We start from the raw sequence: 20,455 nt of genomic DNA on the forward strand, positions 1-20,455 counted from the left end.
CAGAGATAAAACCCCAGCAAACTGTGCAATGAGACGTCTTGAACTGATTTAACCCTCTCCGGGATGGTGTTGCTACCTATTATGACCAGGCAACAGGGCACTGTCTCCACTACAATAACTATGCCGTTGTGCAGCTACCGGGACAGTGAAATAAATAAAAACCTCAAGCAAAAGTTTTATGAAAGTTGTTCAATTTTATTTCAGAGATATCACAGATTGACAGAAATGATTTTTTAATGTATAGCCAAGGCACCAGACACAAGCACATACATGTTAGTTGGGACTGCCCCTCAACTTCTTACAATATATGCCAACAAATTTAATGTACTGTGTCTGTCTAATTTTGATATTTAGTCAGATTGTCCTTCACTGCAATAGAAGTGGATAAAACACTGAACTGGTGACAGCTGTCTTGACGTAAATGCAGCAGAAACCTAAGTGTAAGAGCAACAAAAACATGTCCAAGGTTGAACCAACCGAGCTGCCAATAAAACAATTTCAGTTCACATGATTTTCTCTCAGCCCAAGGATAATATTCAGTTTTGGTGTCTAGCATATCGATTGATATCAAAAGTTCAAATCAAGTCATTGAATAAATCATTCTGGAGAGAATTATTCTTATGTGTAGGCCTATACAAAATTCCATGAAGTTGCCATTGGAATGATCATACTTCATTGGAATCAGATAGGTGATCCGGTAGAGTATTACTAGCACATCTAAATCCAAGGTTAGAAGCTGAACTGTCTGGCGTATTTTGGCTCCTGGCTGAGCAGCGATAACGGTAACAGTACTTTTTTGTACACATATAAGATCCTCCTTTTTTGACTTTATCTTTTCCACTTTTTGGGCCATGCTGAAAGATAAATAATACCATAGTGAAAATGTGATATTAATAGGCAGTTGAATATTGTGTACCAGGGGTGTAACTCTGATGGTTGTGACTCTTTGATGAATCGGCTCGGAAATTCAATCAGCATACCTTACACTGGAGAGGGTCCTTTGGCCGAGGAGAGCTTTGAGGAGACAAAACAAATACCTGTAAGATTTATGAAAGATGCATCCTCTTAAGATGTCTTAGCTTAGCAATCACACGATTTCCATGCGGCTAATATCACATGGATAAGCTCAGCTGCTGCCTACATTGAGTCATCAGTACTTCGATCTTGCCACATGTTTCAAGCGAACTCACAGGATTTTTCTGAAGCTCCGTACTGTGATGTACTTCCCACCAATCGGATGTCCACTCCCAAGCATTTCCAATGATGTTTTTCACGCCAAACTTGTTTTGGGGAGGGTAGGAAGTCACCTGAAATACAAAACATTCAATGGATTGCGGAGCATGGGTTAATGTGTCTGTAGGTAAAAAGCATAAGTCATTATGATTTTTGTCAGTTAGGTTGTGTTTTAGAGTTGCACTGTCAAATGTTATGCTTGACATGTCACAAATCTTTGTATAATGCAAACCACCTTGAGGGACAGGGCAGCGTCATTCGAATGACTTTTTGCTATTTGCTTCAGCTTAACACTGCGTGAACTTACAGGAGCTGTTGTAGCATATCCATCATCTTTTGTATTGTTTCCTGGGAAGTCTCCATGCCAGATGTTCATCCAATGTTGGTTCTTAGGCATCTCCTTGTTACCCCACGGGTACAACCTAAAAAGTTAAATCTTGATGCTTATAATAGATTCAAATTCTAAACTTCCCCAGGAACCGTCTTCATATCACTTGGAGACCGCTGTCTCTAAGATGGAAACTCATTTTGAGGCAACACGTTTACTGCCTTTAAAACTGGAGGAGCCGACACAAAATCCCAGACGACTTGGACATAGAGATAAGACATCACACTGACACAATGGGAACACATCCCATACCTTTCAGTCAAGCCTCCTTTGCAGACATATTCAAATTCAGCTTCAGTTGGTAGTCGCTTGCCTGCCCAATCACAATATGCCACAGCATCATTCCATGAAACATGTATCACAGGGTGATCCATTCTGAAATGAAAATTCAACAATTCGGAACAAATTAACATAGTTTTGCAGAAAAAGTGATTTCATTTTCAAACTTCAAACAAATTAATGAACATCAACATAAGTTACAAATGTAACTCAAAAGGACATTTGTTCTGATTTAAACATATTGATTGATGTACCTATTTTTGATGTCCGTGTCTGGTCCTTCGGGATGTTTCCAGTCTGCTTGTTTGACCGGTAACCACCAAGGTGCAGCGGCAACCTGCAAAAATCAATTGAAATTGACAGCTTACATAGTTTAATTGGATTAGCACCCAATCTAGTCCAACCCTATTGCCCTCCTCCTGGAATTTATTTCTTGTGAACGACTGTGATTCTTTTGTTTTCTGCATCAAGACAAGGATACTCACTGCTTGTGATATTCCCTTCAGTACTTCTGGACTGATAAAAGCTTCAAGAACAAAAGAGTCGCCAAACTTTTCTGCCTGAAATATAAGTTGCAGTATATAATTAGAACACAATACAAGGAATAGCAACACCTCTAGATGTAAATTTTCTAAGCAATTTTTTACATATGGTTGCTGCAAACCATGTATAGGCTTCTTTACTACCGTTCAAGCTCCAATCCAAGGACATTGGTTGGTTTTATATGAAAATAATCATGACATACCATCGAAAATAAAGCCGTGCTATAAGGGTGTCAGTTTCATTGTAAGTACCTCAGTAACATAACCAGTGTCCTTAGTGAATAGCTGAAATTCTGCATTGCTGACTTCATGAATGTCCACATAGAAAGAGCCTATTTTTGTTCTTCTTGCTGGCCCCTCACCATCCTGTGGAAACAGAGGCTTGTCTGTTCCCATTAAAAACTCCCCACCGTTGATTAACACCATTTGATTCGTTCTACGGAACACTGGACTATTTTTAGCTCCACTGTATTTCACTTTGTCATGGTCTGCTTCTCCCTGCTCAACATCTTCATCTTCAACTGCTGCAGCAGACGAATCGTCGCCATCTTGGTTCAGATTCTCCCCCGATTTTTCAACGTTTTTCCGATTCAAAGCACCACAACCGCACGATTTTTCATCACCAGTTGCACCATCTGGTTTGCTACATGAACTCTGATCATCTTCACCGCATGCAGTAATACTGAGGAGACCAATAATGAGCAATAAAACAAGAAATTTTGAAGAAATCAACATTTTATTTTTCATGGGCGCAGCCATTTTGCAATGAGGTCACATTGCAGGGGTTTGATTAAAATGTGAACTCACGGCAGCCGGCCGTACATATTTGCGCGCCAAATTCAAATCAGCATGATCGCCAACGTGGCTGCTCTATCTAAGAGCTAGCTCTATTTAGGCCAAGCTTAGAGTAACCAGCTGGTTACTCCAGGGACAAGTAAGCGATTCTTAGGCCGGGCACTGAGGATGACCTTGAGTCTGCCTGTGATTGGTCATTCATGATGCACCACATAGACTACAGAGACCAATGATCAATTCACAGGCAACTCCAGATCAACATGAATCAAACTTTGAACGAGTTATAGTTTTCAATACAACGATGGGTCATACGGAAGAAACCCACGACAGGAAGACGCACCGCAATAACACGGCTTTCGTTTTGATGTGATATCACAATCTGGGACATCAGTCATATCGTCGGCGGAGGCTAACGACGCCTCAATCGACGTCGCTCCGTTATTTAACCTAAATTCACCGGAATAGTCAAATGTTAATTCCTCTCCTGAGTTGATGTCTCTTGCCGCAAACAAACACAACTTGGGCACGTTGTTATCAACTCTAACCGGGAACATGATTAGATTCGGCGCACAAGAATGGTTGATAAATCGTCCCACATTGCCCATTGCACTCGGATCAACGCAGGTCTCAACTGTCCCGAGATTTGGCAAGATTTCTCTCAAGACAAGAATATAGTTCATAGCATTCGTCTCATGGGAAATTTCAGTCCTTCTCTTCGCCTCCAACATCGTCAAAATCTCCCCAGCGTACTCGCACACGAATCTAAACTTTGGTATATCTTCCGCAGTTTTCAAACCTAAGCCTTTCCAGCTTGTGCGAAAAACTATGAACTTCGTCTGTACTCCAAATTGGACAACCCTGTTCGGACATTCTTGAGGACAGCGACAGTTCTTGCTACATTCGTAAATAGGCTTTGCCGTCGTGGATGACACGGCGATTTCTAGGATTCGTCCGTCGTGTGCGTATGTCGGGCCAAAGCGACCAAGACAAGGACAGTCTTCGTGGCATCGGTTGCTGCAGTCGCATCCTTCGAATTCTTCTTCAAAGTGCTCCGTTGATGTCCCAGGCCCAAGAATATTGCATTTGACATACTGAAAAGAGAATAAAGAGCCAATTCAGTTTGAAGACATAAATTCCGAAAATGCTTCTGACTACCAAAAACACTGGGACAATCATGTCACGTCCTTGACGGCAGAGCTCGCTCCACGGCCACACGACGAAGTGAACAGTGGCCTCGTAGCCACTTCTTTCCGGTTGCCTGTGGTAATCCATAATTTAGATCAACCCAATGAAACGGCATTACAGATAATGTTACAAATTGCAGCAATACGCCTACCGTAAACGCGGCTAAGGCTAATTCTTGTCCAATTTCACTCTTGATGGCACATTGCTCGATACCCTTGCTTAGATCTGTGTGCTCCATATCATCACACATTCAGTCGGGAAGGCTGGACAATAACATGTTCTGGAAGAATTGATTCCTCGCGTGCTGCCATCTCTGATGAACAAGTCAAACTAAAGGATGCTTGTCTAGGTGTCGACCAACAGAAAAAGAATGGAAGACTGTACTGCCGGTGGTGTAGAAGTTTGAAATGTCCCAGGATAGAATGTACATGTCCAGGGAACAAAGAATCTTTTTAATATCTGACGGTCATGGTTTCTATATTGTAGAACCATTACCATAATCCGTCGAAATACAATGGGGCCGGACACTTTTTTTTTCAGCAGAGGAATATTTCACTCTACCAATACCAGGAGTCAAAAGCCAGTCGGGTGTCGTCCAGACATAAAAAATATAAAAAAATATGTTGGTAGAAAACAACAACTAATGATTGAATAAACATAAAACTAAGTGCAAATAAAAATTAAACAAAAATGCGTTCCCACTCCGGGAATTGAACCCGGGCCTTCTGGGTGAAAGCCAGAAATCCTAACCACTAGACCAAATGGGATTGCTGAATGACATATTCGCCTGTGTTGTATAAATTCTCACTGAGACGACTAGTTACCTACCTCGAGTGTACATTTAAGAGCTTATGTTACTTGTACACACCAGTCACCATGAATGTTGTGATCGTCGTTTTTGGTTGAAATTAGATTCTTTGGGGCCGCCCCTTTCTTTGGTTGCTTGTCTTTTTGTTGTTGGAGGTTGGGGGTATTCATGGATGGTGTCAACTGTAGACGGTTTGGAGGACTGGAAGGTTCTTTTGCCCAAGTGGGTCCATTGTTGCTACACGCTCCGGACGCGGTGGACCGGCCTCGTCCCTCACCCTATGAGACAGAATGAATAGGATGACGAAATGGATTGCCCCGGGAGTCTATTTGTTGACAGCGGATCGAAATTCTACTTCTTCTCGGAGTTGGGTACGAATGCATTGACAAAACATCTTGATGAATGCTATTGTGATAACCCGGCACGGGATGTCCCCGGAGACAAGCGAGGGTTAGGGGCAGAGTAATGTTGAATACCGACTGTGATCAGTTTTTGGCCAGGATTATGATTTTAGGCCTAAATAGTCGGTGCCAACGGGAGGGGGCCGGGGAGTTATACAAAAGCCTAAACTGTCTTTAGTTGGTTTTGTACAGGATGTCTTAAGAAAATCAAAGGGAAAATTATCCAAATCTGAGCGAGCGCCGTGTTACATAGGCCCGAGTCCTGGGAGTAAAGATTAAAGAATACCCAAGCAATAGCGAAACATTTATACTGATATGGAAAATATGTTGGATTTGGAGCATTAGAATAAGTATAGTTGTTATAGCTAATCATATGAAAATTAAGCGGTGTATTAAGAAAACGAAATAAAGGGATAAAAAATAATCCAAAAGGCAAATACATACTTGGTATGTGGACGTGTTGGCATATCGTCTGACTGAGATTGTTTTTATTCGATTAAAACAATTATTGCGACTGTTTTCTTTGCTTTTTTAGTAAAGAAATAAAGGTGTTGATGTTAGTTATACTTTGGAATGTTGAAAACAATGTTTTTTCACTTAAAATGACATTGTATGAACAAGTAACACTCTATTTCAATAAATTGCTTTTAACGAAGCGGAGTATGGGAGCAACTGGACCCTATTTGGAGGAATAAGGATCTGAGACATAAGGTAAGGAAGGTCAATATTTTCATCCCATCCTCCTCTTTGAAGTACACCCTGTCCTCAGGGGTTAACATTCACGAGGTGAGTTGACGGATATGGTGGCTCATCGATAACGCCTTACTTCAGATATTGATTTTAGTAGTTATCTCCAACACGCAGCTTCTTGGTGGTCAATTACTATAAAAAGACCATTTTGTCTTTGATTAGTCCATTCTAAGGCGGTTACCTCTCGCTATACCGTATGTGCACAATTTCATGGTCTCGCGTCAATGTCCCACTGTTACTCACACAAGAAGGACCATTACTCTGTTCAGTGGAATGGAAATAGAAGTTTTCTCTGCTAGTATGGGGTATATTTAGTCTTAACACTAACTTGTGAATAAGGGACGAAACCACGAAACGGAATAGTCGTTTGGAAGCCTTCTAGCCTACATCTGACTTCATCGGCAAATGAAAACTGACAGAAACTACCTGTCGCAAATCCACCAGAGGTGGTCCGAGGCACTGGTAGTCTCCATCGGGGCCGCTTGCAGGGCTGCTTGGAAATCATTGGCACATGGAGTGATGAGATTATCTCTATGCGGCGGGCCAGCAACAAGTGGAATAGCCTGTCCCATTGGCAGGATATGAGGAGACGGAGTGACGGAGTTGTAGCACTACGGATGGGAAATGTAGGTTCCTCTAAGTGCCATGTCAGTGTCACGCGAGGTTTCCTCTCCGGTTTGTTCCTTCATTCTACACACTAAAATAGCGGCATTTGGCGGACGATAAGATGAAACTGATCGGTGCTGCGACAGCGCACAATCAGACTCGAGTCTGACGATTTTCGGGCGATTCCATAGCCTCTGTGATCTGTCTTCTGTATAATACAACTACCGTCATATCTGTACATCATCATGGCAACTCAACAAGTCTGCATGGAATAATATATCAGTCGTGATCGATGCCGGATGCTCTAACACAAATTGTATTGAATATTTCATACAGGTAAGCCCTCAAGACAAAATGGACGTCTCCGCCAAGACACAGTCTCTGGACGACCTGTCGCGGTACAAGTCCACGCAGCGGAGGAGCGACAACATGATGAAGAACCTGAGGCGAAGTCTGCAAGAGGAACGGTGGGAGACGAACAGTGCAAAGCTGGAGAAGAACTTGTCTTCCACTTATAACTCAAATAGTAACTCGCTAGCACAGGGTGGAGAGTTTTATAGGTAAGTGATTTATCATCTTAGCCCAACAGGTCAAAAATCCCGACCTCACATTAGGACTTCTGAATGGTTAAAAGTCGGGACGTTGCGATCTCGGAGCCTTGCGTGTCGAGATGATGATATACATGTAACTACATAAATCGTTTGAAAGTATCGCCCTCCTGTTCTGTTTGAGAGTAGGAGACCACCATAGGTATTAGGAAGACTTTTTCCGTAATGGACGTTTTGTTAATTTTGCCGCCTAATTGTATGTAACAATCAACCTGAGAAGAGCAGGAGTGAATGGCTCAATTTGTGAAGATGTGGTCTGACACTATCAAATCTACTTTGTCACAGGTTAAATCGCTCTAACATTAGGCGCACGTTGGACGCAATGGACGGCTCACGAAAGACGGTAAGGAGCCGGTCCCTGTTAGATGCCTCAACCACGAGCATGTCGCAGTCAAGCCTCTCAGTGGTCTCGTACTCATCTCTGGGGAAACAGAAGAAAAAGAAACAGAAGAAACGCTCATTACAAGAAACGTCATCCAGGAAATCGAAGATGAATCTGAGTACTAGTATTCGGACCATTGAAGACACAAAGGAGGAAGTTGATGACAGTAACTTCTTCGATAGGTTCCAGAGGAAGGGGAAGTTTTATAAGCGGACGAAGTTTATCATTGTGATGTCAAGGGTTTACCACGAACAGTCGCAAAGGTAAGGGTGCATTTCATATTTGAACCTTGAATCTTCAAACTGAACGTCTCAATGATTTACAAGTATCGATGTGCCACTGTCTGTGAGGTCCCACTCTCATCTAAATGATCAGACAGCATGGATGCGACACTGTCAGCGAGGTCACACTCCCAGTTTATGTGATCAGGCGTGGATTTCTAAAGCGCTGTCCAGAGCAGGCCTACTCGACTTTAGATTGCCGCATTTTGTTTTCAGGGTGAAAGATGTGCTGAGCCACTTCGATGCCATGGATGATTCGCTTGAAGACATCGACCTGTTTCAGACAGCCTTCCCAAGCATGGATCTCATGTTTGATGTGACGGACTATAAGCCGTCCTTGAAGGTATGAATTAGTAGGAAAAAAGCTTCGGAATCTCTTTCTATTGAGGTGCCCGCCTGGTGTTATCACGGACCTCTCATTATCCGTCCTAAAAATTTCTAGCTGGCAAGCTACAGCTAACGTTGGCGACAGTGAGTAAGTGGCATTGTGAAGTCCGTGAAAGACAAATACAAAGACATTGAAAACTAGAATGATTTCAGCCAAGAAATTACTCGTATTTAGCACTGAAGTTACTGACATTACTATACCTCCTCTCTTGGACCGATATTCATTGTTTATATCCACAGGGTCGCATATCTAACGAAGTGAAGCGGGTACTCTCAATACCCCCCGGACAGCGGACAGAGAAGGAGCTCCATGCAGTCAGGGTTGGGCTGATCAACTACCCGACCATCTGCCAATACCCCGTACAGATGCAGCAAAAGATTGCCGAAAGGGGTTGGTATGAAGGGTAGGCATACTTTGATATGGGCTCCAACTTTAAGGGTTCGCCAACACTTCACGGAAAGAAGCAGAGTTAGTTCCCTGGCCACCTTTGCAGTATCATTGTAAACTTGTAAACCATTTTACTTTTTCCAGACACGCCGCTCGCAACGTGATACTCCGGGAGGGCCACAGTGTGCTCTATTTTTACGTCATACTCTCTGGATCAGGTAAGAGACATTCTCCGAGCAGGTCGAAGGGAAGACGTCCCATCAATATACCAGTCTCGTTCTGGGGCTGCGCAGAGGTCAGAGATTGATCATATCATCTATATGATGATCCGGCAAATACTAAGTAATTGTTTGGTATAATGCACCTTCCGTTCTTTGTCCCCTTGACAGAGGTCGTTAGTATCGTTAGATTCTGGCGAAGTATTATCTTTGCACATTAAAGTTATGGATATAATACATTAACTCGAGATATAGACACAGCTTAAACCAAAAGTTCACCATTACCTCCTGTCCATCTTCAGCTGTTGTTGTCGTGCTGACCCCTGACCGCACCAAGGTCAGACGTGTGTGCACCCTCAGGCGCGGCGACATGTTTGGGGAGTTGGCCATCGTCAACCGCACACGCCGCCAGTCTTCGGTCATCTCGAGGGAACACTTGGAGCTACTGGTGCTGGATGAGAGCGATTATAATGATATCTTCTTGACTGGAGGCCTCAACGATATCAGCGACCCTTTCCTCAAGTAAGGGAGAATTAGATACAGCACAACCCGCGCGTCAAAGATGTCTGTCGTGCCCGCTTTCTTGAATTGTTCTCATTCATTAGCTTCACGTCAATCAAAGACATTGTTTCTTGTAGCTTTCCAATGATAACTGATTTAAGCAAAAGAGATCAGCTTCAGATCTTGAATTTGAGATCTTGTCATTTGGGAAGCACAAGGTTTTCGTCAAGTGTCATTCTCTGGTAAAATTTAGTTGTATCTGTTTTTGCAGAAAATCCAAGTATTTGGATGGATGGCCACTGGAGTGCCTTCGAAATAACACAAAAAAGGCGATGTACAGTTACTTTAAGTGAGTAAGGATCATTTAATAGATGACTGAAGTGATGTAGATATCCACTATTTCGCTGATGATGGCAACGAAAGGACGAGTAACTGGCACTCATCCGAATACTTGAAGCAAGTCGTATGGCTAAGAACTAGAGACAGACATGTATCTGCAGAGTTAAGCAAACGTGGTACTCCAAGCCCTTTTGATAACAAAAAGGCACACGAATGGCGAAGTCCAGGAACCTTCATCAAAATATCTTTATATCGTTGCATCTTTCGTTAACAGGCGCGGCACAGTCGTGGTGCAGAGTAACAAGTTCTCAGACTGGTTGTACTTCATCAAGTCCGGCAGCTGTAAGGTCCTTCTCAAGCTCAAGAACTTTGATCCCAGGAGGAAGAGAGAGGACGAGACAGCTAGGAAAAGTAGGTTTCTTGCAATATAGTTCATTCGCCAAGTGGACGTTGGAAATGGCTAAATAAGTGACTCCCATCACTAAACACCGGAGAAGGGAGTATACTGAAATGCCATGTGCAGAGATGATGGCTTTCGGGCTTTGTCTTTATGATTAGCATGATTTCACCTACATCATTGTTGTCGACGATTGTGCGGCAAGTTGACATTCGACCTCGTTGTTTACTTGTAGAGCGTCAAGAAAAGGAGGACCTGGAGGACTTGATCTGTCACCTTCCCCACTCCGAGCAGCTAACAGTCCGTCTCGAAGAGGAGAATCTAAAACTAGAGGCACAGTCGTTCACGTATCAGCTGCTCCTTCCTGACATCAACGTACCAACAAAGCCATCTTACAGAAAGAACAACTTCAGGAGATCAACTGTGAAGGAGGCGGATGGAGAGAATAACGTGGTACGAGTTTGAGGCTAGTATTAGCAGATGAGATTGTTAGCCTCAACGAAATATAAGACATGGTGTGACTGCATAGCCATGCAAAGAAACTACGATATCGTGTTGGTTGTTCGAGTTTCATTTAAATTAAAGAGTATCCTCTGCTTTACACCTAATCTGTCTTGCCCAAAGTTACCTTGAATGGCAAGAGAAAGCCTACTAAATCCACCGACCCAAAGTCCCTTGTCTCACACGATAGGTTTACCTTAACTCAAACATTGGAAAAATACCTATGATATGGCGTGCATGTTCTTCATGCAAATAGGCTTCCTATCCCCTAAATTCTTCTGATAAATTGTGTATCCTCGAAGTATGCATCAAATGATTGTGACTTTAACCAGGAAACCTTTGCCTTCACCTCCTTCCCACCGTAATGACCTCGACCTTCACCGTATTCCTGCATGTTTCACCTCTCCTGCAGACCCCAAGAAGAAAAACAAATGCTTCATCAAGAAGGTCCAGCATAGCCTCCATCGTCATGAAACTCCCGAGTAGAATGCCCACCATGTCTTCTCAGGTAGGAGCCAGTGTCCTCAACTTCACTTCGCGGCTACTGTAATGAACCTCGTCAACGGGATAACTAGCGAAAGAAAGAGTTGTTCCATGGAGTTTCTTTGTTTAGTTTTCAACTAACGGGGCAGATGGAGTAGTAGCTTGTATAGTGGTATTCATCACGATCCCCCAGCTCAGACAACGCAACGAAATCGAGTTGAGAAGGTGTAGGAGACTGAATACACCATGAACCCCATTCGCAGAGTGTCATGAAAGCCTACTAACGTGAAGGGCTGATTACGGCTGTAGGTTTCACTACCGCAGTTGCAGCATAAAGCTTCTTATCATCATCATCAGAAGTAATGAACAGCATTCGTTCTTGTTCGAACTATTGATTAATATTGTATCATTCAATCTGTTTTTTTACACGAAAGCTGCTTTTCTTAAAAAGACAGCAACTAAGATCCCGACATTGAAACGGAGGTGACTTATCTTGACTGCTAATGCTTTTGCTTTCACGAGCAGGCTCCGTTCCTGGCCAAGACGCCATCAGCTGCCTCATCGGGCAAGCGAACACCCGCGGTACCAAACCTTTCCCGACGACTATCGAAGAGACGACCTTCAGAATATGGTAAGTTTTGAAATTAACTCGGACAAAACTAGATGCAAGATCTTGTTACAAGTTCTTAATAACAGGTTCAAGCGAGTAAAAGCAGTATAATCTCTCCGACCATGGACTTATTGGTCGGAGACTGAAACAAAATCATCACGATCTGAGGGTTCAGATGTATCCATTTGACACGTTTTCATCAATTTCATGAGTATTTTTTCAGCTAATTCCGTGAGTGGTGCTAAGAATCGAGCAACATCGTCAACAAAGCTTAGCTGATATTACGAAAATGAAATACGAGGCACTCAATATTCTAAACCATCTGATAATCCCGACAGTTAATTGATCGTGAAATTTGCCGTTTGGTTGTAATAAATCCGTTGGAATATCGACCAATGGGATCGATTGTTTTCTTCATTGCGGAGTGGACATGGCGCTCCTGCATCAATTACTGCTCGGGTTTCTCCGTCTGGAATTGGGGACAGAAAAGGCAGATATCTCCGAAAAACGTCCAATCCAGCAGTCCACATCATTGTGGTGAAGGGCGGAATGGTCGATGTTGTACCTTATATTGTCTCCTTCTGGACTTCTGGGACTTGAGTTAGTTGTTACGACTCTTACAGACTACCCATGTCAGATTTGCGCCAGGGAGGATGACAGTCTGACGGCGGTGTCTAGTTTTGAGCACCAGTCAGCAAAGTAGTAGGAGTATTCCGAAGATGTTTTCTGGCAACTTACCAATAAGGAGGGATATTTCCGCTCGCCTCGGGTAAGGAGCATTCCCTCCTTATAGCCAGACACGCACGCTACTCTTCTGTTAGGGCAGAGACAGTGTTTTCCAATCTCCCGCGAGCCTGGGAGGGAAACAGATGGAAGCGTGATTCGGATCAATGAGAAATCTGAAATCTCGAGATGACTTAGCACTGTTTCTGGTATCGTATATGGTGTGATCGATTCAGGGAGTGCTTATGCTGTCGGAGACGGAGGGCCCCAGAGTAAAGACCAGTCGCTTACTAAGGGTACTCACTCAGTAACCCTCCACTTAGCGTTTTTGGAACGCGGCGTGGAATAACGTAGGCCAATTTGGAGTAACCCGCTGATGTGGAGATGTACCTGTATTAAGGAGCCAACTCCATTCCCAGACCATACAAATATATTAATGTTCTTTCCAATAGCCACTTCTTCGACATCGAGCCATTCGAGTAGTAGGTATCTTGCATGCTTACTATGAACCATTTCAATGCCATCATCACCCTTTATCATCCTATCGAGTCCAAGTTTCCAATTACCGAGTCTTTTTGTGCAATGAACTTTCGCATGTCTTGTATGTAGGCTGTTAGAATCGAAACAATCTGTCCCTCACTGTGGCAAGCAGCTAGGCGAGTCCAATCTGACTTAGACTTGAGGCCCTTCGATGTATCAAACCTATTGAAGCTAAAATCTATCCGCTTTCTATGACAAGTTATCCAGTTCTGATGTAGCAATAGATTTGCATAAAAGACTATTCTCATCCTTGTCTCGAAATGTCCTGCTCTGTCCAGTAGCTTACATGGCTATCTTTTAATGTGAACAACGCATGCCTTTTTACTCCTATCAGTAGTTTGCCTTACCACCTATAATAATTTTCGCAACTTTAGCTGGTACCATGGGTAGCGCACTTGTGATACACTAGGTACGGCATCTGTGATACCCTAGGGACCACATCTTTGATACCATGGATTTCGCAGCTTTCGTACCCTACTGCAGTTCATCTCAACTTGCGGTGACGATGAAAATGAGAAGTGGCAACCTTCTTTGGATACACCATAAATCGGGAAAAGAATAAATAAAAGGCTCGACCGAGATCGGAACCCGGGAATGTTTCGCACGCTAAGCACACTAGAGCACTACGCCAATGTAGAAGCTCAACAATGAAGACAGTTTTGCACCTGTCCCTTGATGTTGGTTGTGCAAGGCCGTTAATTCGGCGGACGAACCAGCTGCAGTTAGTAAGCCTATAATTTAATCGTTTGATTTTTCAGAAAGCTTTGTGACAATCTTGGAGGATGGCAAGATCGATGGTCACCGGACGATAACCACAGATCTGAATAGGGAATACTTCTCAAGCGTAAGTAGGAGGGACCGCCAGTTGAAAACCGCTACACGTACCTGACCGCAACATCCATCATGTCTTCGTTACTTTGCTCATTCGAGATTCTTATTCGGACATAGCCAGTGTCTTATGCCAAATGTCTCCAACGAAACAGCAGACAAAAATGATGTGATTGTGTCAAGCGCTTTAAAGTAGCCTGTTCCATTTTACCATCGTTTATATGCATTTCACCTTAACTCTTCAGTTGGCGAGGCAGAATCGGGACAAAAACGACCCCGATGACGTCACGTTTGTTTGCGTCATGCAGCTGAGCGAGGGCGACGTCTTTGTGAGTGTTTAAGTTTATTCTAACTGCACGGGTAACATTGTTTAACCAAGTACTCTCATTTGCAAACCAAACGACGACCTTCGTAGCTCGTCGTCGGTTACTCAACTCACAAACTGCTTCAATTACCTATCTCGCTTGTTAGTAATTGACGCAGACTTCGCATTTTACTAGCGACGTTTGGATCGTCAGTCTCAACCTGGGCAACACAATACAGGTTTCGAATCTTAAACTTTGATGTTATTATTCGTGGTGACAACTAGAACCAAGTGTGGTATATTGATAAACAAGCGAGCACATGCACCATGCTGCAATAGCATTCTATCAGTTCGTCCCCAACACCAACTCCCCACCAGCCATGCCCGTTTTATTCGGACTATTTGACTAGATGACTGAGGGCCAGACGACTTGATGTAAACGAGGGAGATAATCGACTAACGTCATGAACTGGGGAATGAGCAAATAATTCCCGGGGGGGTATGCTACACGATCGGCCATGGGGTCAATGCTGAAGAGGATATGCCTTACGGCCAGCTCTGTGAGGGACGAAACTCTAGTGATGACGTAGTGAACATAGACGAAATAACATTTTGACTTCTTCCCACTGGATTTGGTATAATATCATACCGCAGATACAGAAATCTGTCAAATCTCATATACTGTACTCTCTCTAAGGATCTTACCACGAAAGCATCTTCCAGTTGTTTTATTGGTAGATCTTACACCGCCAAGGGCCATATTCACTCTGCCGCATACTGGGCATACTCCTCGCGGCAATTCAGACCACCATCTAAATTCCCTGAATCCCTGCGTAGCAATATTCAATATTACTGTCCACCGTTTTTATGCACCAGAGTTCTTGGTCAGTATATGAGAGAAGCAAAATCATCTCATCGTTTTGCAATTTGAAGGAAGGTGTGCAACTTTCTCAACCGAGGAAGAAACACGCTGCTTTCTGCGATACCATAATGTCATATGATTGCGGTCACATTGAGTAGATATCTCCCAGCCACCTGCAAAACCATCGTTGTCCTTCACAACTGTAATGCGAGTATTTAAATCCTACAGCTAAGTTATAACCACTGCACAGCTCTCTTAACAAACATATTTTATAATAGTCTCGGAGAACCTGCGATCCAACAAAGATGAGAACATAAAAAATCATCACACACATAAAATTGCTATCAGAATTATATGCCAATCAGCTTTAGTCAACGCTTAGTTAAGCCACGATACATGATAGCTCCTGCAGCATTCGACTGGCTCAGTATTACGTGTAACATTTATTAGTTTCATTTAAACCCATATCCATTCTTGTCACGTATTTCTTAAACCATAAATGAAAAGCTCATTCTGACGTTTGCGATGTGATTTTTGCCCTATGCGATGATGTATTTGTACACTGGGAGCGATGAGTAGGAGTAAAAGTGGTGCTCTGTGACACATCATAGAAAAAATAAAACCCAAGGACGATGCTAGTAATTGAATAGAACGAAAACCGTTGATTGCGCCATGAGAAACGAAACCATCTGTTGATTTTCCACACAGGTGGGGATCTTACACCTCCAGAAGTAAAATAATGAATTTTGTATTGAAATGAAAAACGACTTTGAGCGTAGACTTGAGAACAGTAAGCAAAAGCTATCGCCGTCATCACTATCGCCAGATACCAGGTCAAGTCTGCTGTCTGCATTGACACATCTTTCTCAACACATTGGTGTTATTGATGGAAAGGTGCTGCGTTACATGGTCATGGCCGTCAACTAATAACGTTAATCGTGTTCCCTCATGCGGCGAACAAGTAATAGAGTGATAAAAAATGTATCGGGAGTTGATGATGTTCGTAATTTGTAGACGGCAGTCGAATGAACAGGTGATGGACTGAAATCATGTATTTTTTTGGAAGCAACTAACTTTATCATGTTTATAGCTGGGTGAAATGCTTGACCTTCCATTACACCGAAAACCTGTTGATTCCTGTGCTTATAACCTATTGTTGAAAAATATCTATGGTTAGCACCCGAGACTTATATCAATTTACCACAATGGCTGACATTTTGCTATGATTGTTGTAAGAAGATCGGAATTCTCCGAATCGTTGGCACACTATTTGATAAGGACCTGCACGTCCATTTCTGAATGAATTGTTGCCTGTTAACACGAACAAGAATATCTGAGGTGTCGGAAACATACATTGAAATTGTCAAGAACCACAATAGCCATCATGCGAAAGTGAAATCAACAGAGAGATTACACGAACTAAGTCGTGAACTGCTCATCTATCTGTATGCAAGTTATGTCCCCAGCTGTTCGGCGGCAACGTAAAGCAACCTCCTAATTATTGGCCAGCGACAGATGAGGAGGGAACCTGATAATTTGGCCTTGATTAGCTAGACAAAAAAATCTGAGGAAAGATGGCATTTTTATCAAGGGTACAGTCCACTAATTGCCGCCAATCAGGGATGGTGTGGGAGCGAGCATTTTTTTTGGTGATAAGATGGATAGTTAACACGCTACACCAAAACCAGCAACGGACTGTAGGATTGTTTCTCCGAGCCAAAGTTTCAGATGATTGACCAAGTACGTCGAAAGTTGACTTATGCCTTAACTGTCAAAAGGAATGACTTGCTTTAATATGCTGAATTATCATTCAACCTGGTTTTCCTCTGGCTTCAGTCCGAATCTTTTGGTTCAGATGCATAATGCCATTGACAGAAACGTTGGTTTGCTAGAAATCGCATGTGTCACATCTTTGCAGAAACGAGAAAGTAATCTTCTGGTGAAACAACTTTCGATCATATTTCAGGGTATAGCAGACGACTTGTACGAGAGCCAACCAGAGGTGAGCCTGATCAGCAATGGTGCCGAATGTCTCCTCATCAGTAAGAAACTCTACTGGAACAACATACCTCCCCTGGTCTACACCACACTAAAGGATAAGGTAAGTGCTTGTCCCCTGACTGGTGTAACATCTGTCAGTGATTACCATCAGAAGAGAAACACTCAAAAGACGGGTTTAGCGAAAGCAATCTGGCGGCATATTTCAGGTTGACTTCAAATGCCCTGAATGTATTTGTAACTGCAAACGTATCTGATGAAAACATCACTGTTAACCCAAAAGTCGAGTATTTTGTCGAAGATTGGTTGATTCTCTTCTAATGTGTGCGAGCAACAAAAGTCAATCAATTTGTTGAGTCAAAAATGCAACCAGAGCTGATGAAAACGTCCAAACTACAATGCACATGTACAACATGCACATGAAGAATCTTGGATGAACTATAAAAGAAGTACGATTTGTAGGAAATGTTTTTCCAAAATGAGCAAGGGGTTCAATTCGCACGCTTAATGAACATTGCCTGTTACTACTGTATCGGATTACGGTGTCTCTCGTAAAAGGAGAGGAAAGCGCTCTCAGCGTATACCACTGAAATAGCTTTAGATCAATACATAGGGTGTGCATTACTTGATGGCGACGATTGACAAGTAACGAAATTCCAAGAAACTTTTTCAAGGGTGCCGGATCTTGAGGTTGTATTGCGCGAAAGAAGTGCAAAACTGTCTCACTTTGATGTCAATGACTTCAGTTTGGTGTAAGAGATTTTTATGACAGTGTATCTTTTGTCAAGTGTCCTTCAAAGCATTGGTTTTCTTCTTTCATCTTCTTCTGCAGACTGACATTAAAGCAATTGTCTTCTTTCGTCTTTTTTTGCGTACGGAGACTAGAGCATTGGTCTTCTTTCATCTTCTTCTCAGTAGTGACATTAAAGCAATTGTCTTCCTTCGACTTTTTTGCGCACTGAGACTAGAGCATTGGTATTCATTTGTCTTCTTATGAGTATATACTGTTGATTTATGTGATTTAAGCACAGCTACTCGCTGTTTTGTTGATATCCTTGCAAAAAGTCAATTTCCCAAATACGGGTAGGAAACTTCGCGCCTCGCCAGCGCATCATTTTCGTATGACCGTGCATCAGTGTTATTCTGATATGATCAAAGTTTCACCAAACCACAACTTCACACACTCAAATGAAACTGATCGAGTGTGAATGTTCACGATTTTTGCAACATCTAACTGTTCACTGTGCATCAGTCCGGGGGTATTCGGGGAGAAAAATCGAACTCGAGGTTATTAGAAAACTGTCAGCTGCACCGGGTGGCTAGAAGTCGCATTTATGACAAGTTACTTGAGAATTACTGATGAAACGATCCAAGAAAATCCCGGGTGCAACCAAGTGTGCCAGAGTCGAGGAGCAACAGCGCTGATTTGGATTAAAGATTCGCTAAAATGAACAGTTTTTCCTAGTAAGGAAGAAATATTTGAACGTGACACATAGGTCGTTTGAAGATTTTATGGTTCTCGGAAAGAAATCTTTTATAAATCATGCTCAGCACAGGTTATCAGGACCTGAATACAGGCCAGCTTGGAAAAAGCAATATCATAATTGATGACAGTTATGTCAACAAGTTGCCTCCAAATTACCAGGGCTAAGCAAAATCCAATAAGCTGCCTCCAAAGTACCATAATCGCTGTATTTCCATTCCCTTCTAGATCGCGCCGTACCCGAGCCTGGAGCAGTACACAGATAAGCTTTATGCGGCGGAGGACTGGAAGGCCCACACCAAGGAGAACCTGAGATCGATGCTTCAAGCCATCAAGGCAAGGAAGACAGACGTACACGATGCCAGGTCGTCCCTTCCCGTTGAGAGGGAATTCGGTAATCTTAGGAAATCTGTCAACCAACCAGATGGTTGAAAGCGAAATTATCAAAACAAATCTCAGATCGCACATTGGCTATATGTATAATGAGAAGCTTATCATTTTGTCACGCAACTGCCGATTTGAATGATAAGTGTATCAATCCTACGGTCGCTAGTCAAGTAAGTTCGAAGGAACCACACCATTTCATTCCAACCCTGGGTATGTCCTCTGAATGAATCCAGTCTCCTATATATATGTTTAGTCGTAGGGAGCTCTACCGTTTCATCCCCAACCTAGGCATGTGTGCACATTCTTATGACAATCCAGTCTCTAGGGCTGGATGGGTTCCACAGTTATCTTCCATGACAGATTCCTTAACTTTGCCACTCCCGTAATGTACAGACATGTAACGCATTTTATAAAATTGTAATTATACATAACGTTGTCAATAAAGGGTATATTTACATGCATTTCTTAATTATTTCAAATATCTCGTTACCTTCTGTTTTGCTACCAAAGATAAAAGGCGAAGACGTTTCTTTGTGCGCTGTAAATGGCCCAGAGATTACATTTGCGGTTCTTTCTCTTCATCCCATCAAGCCATCTGACCAAGGTGGCGATAAAGTATCCCCGACCTGACTAATAGTCCCCAGGATCATATTTGCCTTTCCATTCGTACAAGCTGTTCCCTTACAGAAGATGTAATTAATCCTTCCTTAACATGTCTCACGCCCGATTTACCCCAACCCATGAACACGATGCAAGGTTTATTGGGAAATAGACTGACACGCATAATTTACGAGGCTAACCGTCTGGCTCGCCCAGGCTATCATAGACCTACAGAAAGACTGTTGCATGCCACGGATCGCTCGGTGGACTTTAAAGGCCATGTCCGTCTACCCACTCTGGAAAGCACCTCTCGGCCCAGTGGTGCAGCTGGCCTTTTTTATGACAATTTCGCTTTTCATCAGCCACACTACATACACTGAATATTTTGAATGACCAAATATCCGCTGGAGTCAAGTCGGTGACCACTAAAGTTGAATCCGACCTTTTTGTTGACCAAACAAATTTAAGTAGATACATCGGCCTATCATTCTCTTTCGGATATGATATGTTTTCTTAAGGGGAAGGGGTTTCGCATGCTCTCAATTGAATGAATGACTAGCTCCACATCTGAGACGAATATCAAAGGTGGAAACAAAGAAAATATGAGACGTGTCGTTGCAGAATCACAACTGATCATTGCGAGGTTAA

The 20,455-nt window shown here is 42.8% G+C and overlaps 3 protein-coding genes and 1 non-coding gene across 4 annotated transcripts; 1 reads left to right on the forward strand and 3 right to left on the reverse strand.

Annotated features, from left to right (window-relative positions):
• Positions 1-186: 186 nt before the first annotated feature.
• Positions 187-3,212, reverse strand: LOC135490850 (formylglycine-generating enzyme-like). Its single transcript, XM_064776404.1, has 7 exons — positions 2,695-3,212; positions 2,386-2,460; positions 2,155-2,237; positions 1,874-1,996; positions 1,541-1,655; positions 1,191-1,307; positions 187-854 (listed from the first exon to the last, which is right to left on the reverse strand). The coding sequence occupies exons 1-7, from the start codon at positions 3,199-3,201 to the stop codon at positions 666-668; spliced, it is 1,209 nt and encodes a 402-aa protein (XP_064632474.1). The 5' UTR covers positions 3,202-3,212; the 3' UTR covers positions 187-665.
• A 63-nt stretch (positions 3,213-3,275) lies between these two features.
• Positions 3,276-4,702, reverse strand: LOC135491459 (histone-lysine N-methyltransferase SETMAR-like). Its single transcript, XM_064777354.1, has 2 exons — positions 4,574-4,702; positions 3,276-4,328 (listed from the first exon to the last, which is right to left on the reverse strand). The coding sequence occupies exons 1-2, from the start codon at positions 4,670-4,672 to the stop codon at positions 3,528-3,530; spliced, it is 900 nt and encodes a 299-aa protein (XP_064633424.1). The 5' UTR covers positions 4,673-4,702; the 3' UTR covers positions 3,276-3,527.
• Positions 4,703-5,117: 415 nt separating this feature from the next.
• On the reverse strand, positions 5,118-5,189 carry Trnae-uuc (transfer RNA glutamic acid (anticodon UUC)). Its single transcript has one exon. It is a non-coding gene; the product is annotated as a tRNA-Glu (tRNA).
• A 2,152-nt stretch (positions 5,190-7,341) lies between these two features.
• Positions 7,342-19,554, forward strand: LOC135490891 (uncharacterized). Its single transcript, XM_064776463.1, has 15 exons — positions 7,342-7,547; positions 7,881-8,240; positions 8,475-8,601; positions 8,886-9,049; positions 9,178-9,251; positions 9,554-9,773; positions 10,024-10,101; positions 10,366-10,502; positions 10,724-10,941; positions 11,402-11,497; positions 11,998-12,103; positions 14,104-14,189; positions 14,419-14,502; positions 17,306-17,440; positions 19,049-19,554. The coding sequence occupies exons 1-15, from the start codon at positions 7,342-7,344 to the stop codon at positions 19,250-19,252; spliced, it is 2,295 nt and encodes a 764-aa protein (XP_064632533.1). The 3' UTR covers positions 19,253-19,554.
• The last annotated feature ends 901 nt before the right edge of the window (positions 19,555-20,455 follow it).

This window comes from Lineus longissimus, chromosome 7 (genome assembly GCF_910592395.1).
Source record: "Lineus longissimus chromosome 7, tnLinLong1.2, whole genome shotgun sequence".
NCBI classification, from domain to species: Eukaryota; Metazoa; Nemertea; class Pilidiophora; order Heteronemertea; family Lineidae; genus Lineus; species Lineus longissimus.

Coding starts and splice junctions, on each gene's coding strand:
- LOC135491459 (XM_064777354.1), bottom strand. CDS start 4,672: ATGTGTGATGATATGGAGCACACAGATCTAAGCAAGGGTATCGAGCAA. Junction 4,329..4,573: donor TAGCCTTAGCCGCGTTTACG/GTAGGCGTATTG, acceptor TTCTCTTTTCAG/TATGTCAAATGCAATATTCT.
- LOC135490850 (XM_064776404.1), bottom strand. CDS start 3,201: ATGGCTGCGCCCATGAAAAATAAAATGTTGATTTCTTCAAAATTTCTT. Junction 2,238..2,385: donor TGAAGGGAATATCACAAGCA/GTGAGTATCCTT, acceptor TGATTTTTGCAG/GTTGCCGCTGCACCTTGGTG. Junction 855..1,190: donor CGGAGCTTCAGAAAAATCCT/GTGAGTTCGCTT, acceptor TTTATCTTTCAG/CATGGCCCAAAAAGTGGAAA.
- LOC135490891 (XM_064776463.1), top strand. CDS start 7,342: ATGGACGTCTCCGCCAAGACACAGTCTCTGGACGACCTGTCGCGGTAC. Junction 8,602..8,885: donor ACTATAAGCCGTCCTTGAAG/GTATGAATTAGT, acceptor TTATATCCACAG/GGTCGCATATCTAACGAAGT. Junction 11,498..11,997: donor TGCCCACCATGTCTTCTCAG/GTAGGAGCCAGT, acceptor TTTCACGAGCAG/GCTCCGTTCCTGGCCAAGAC.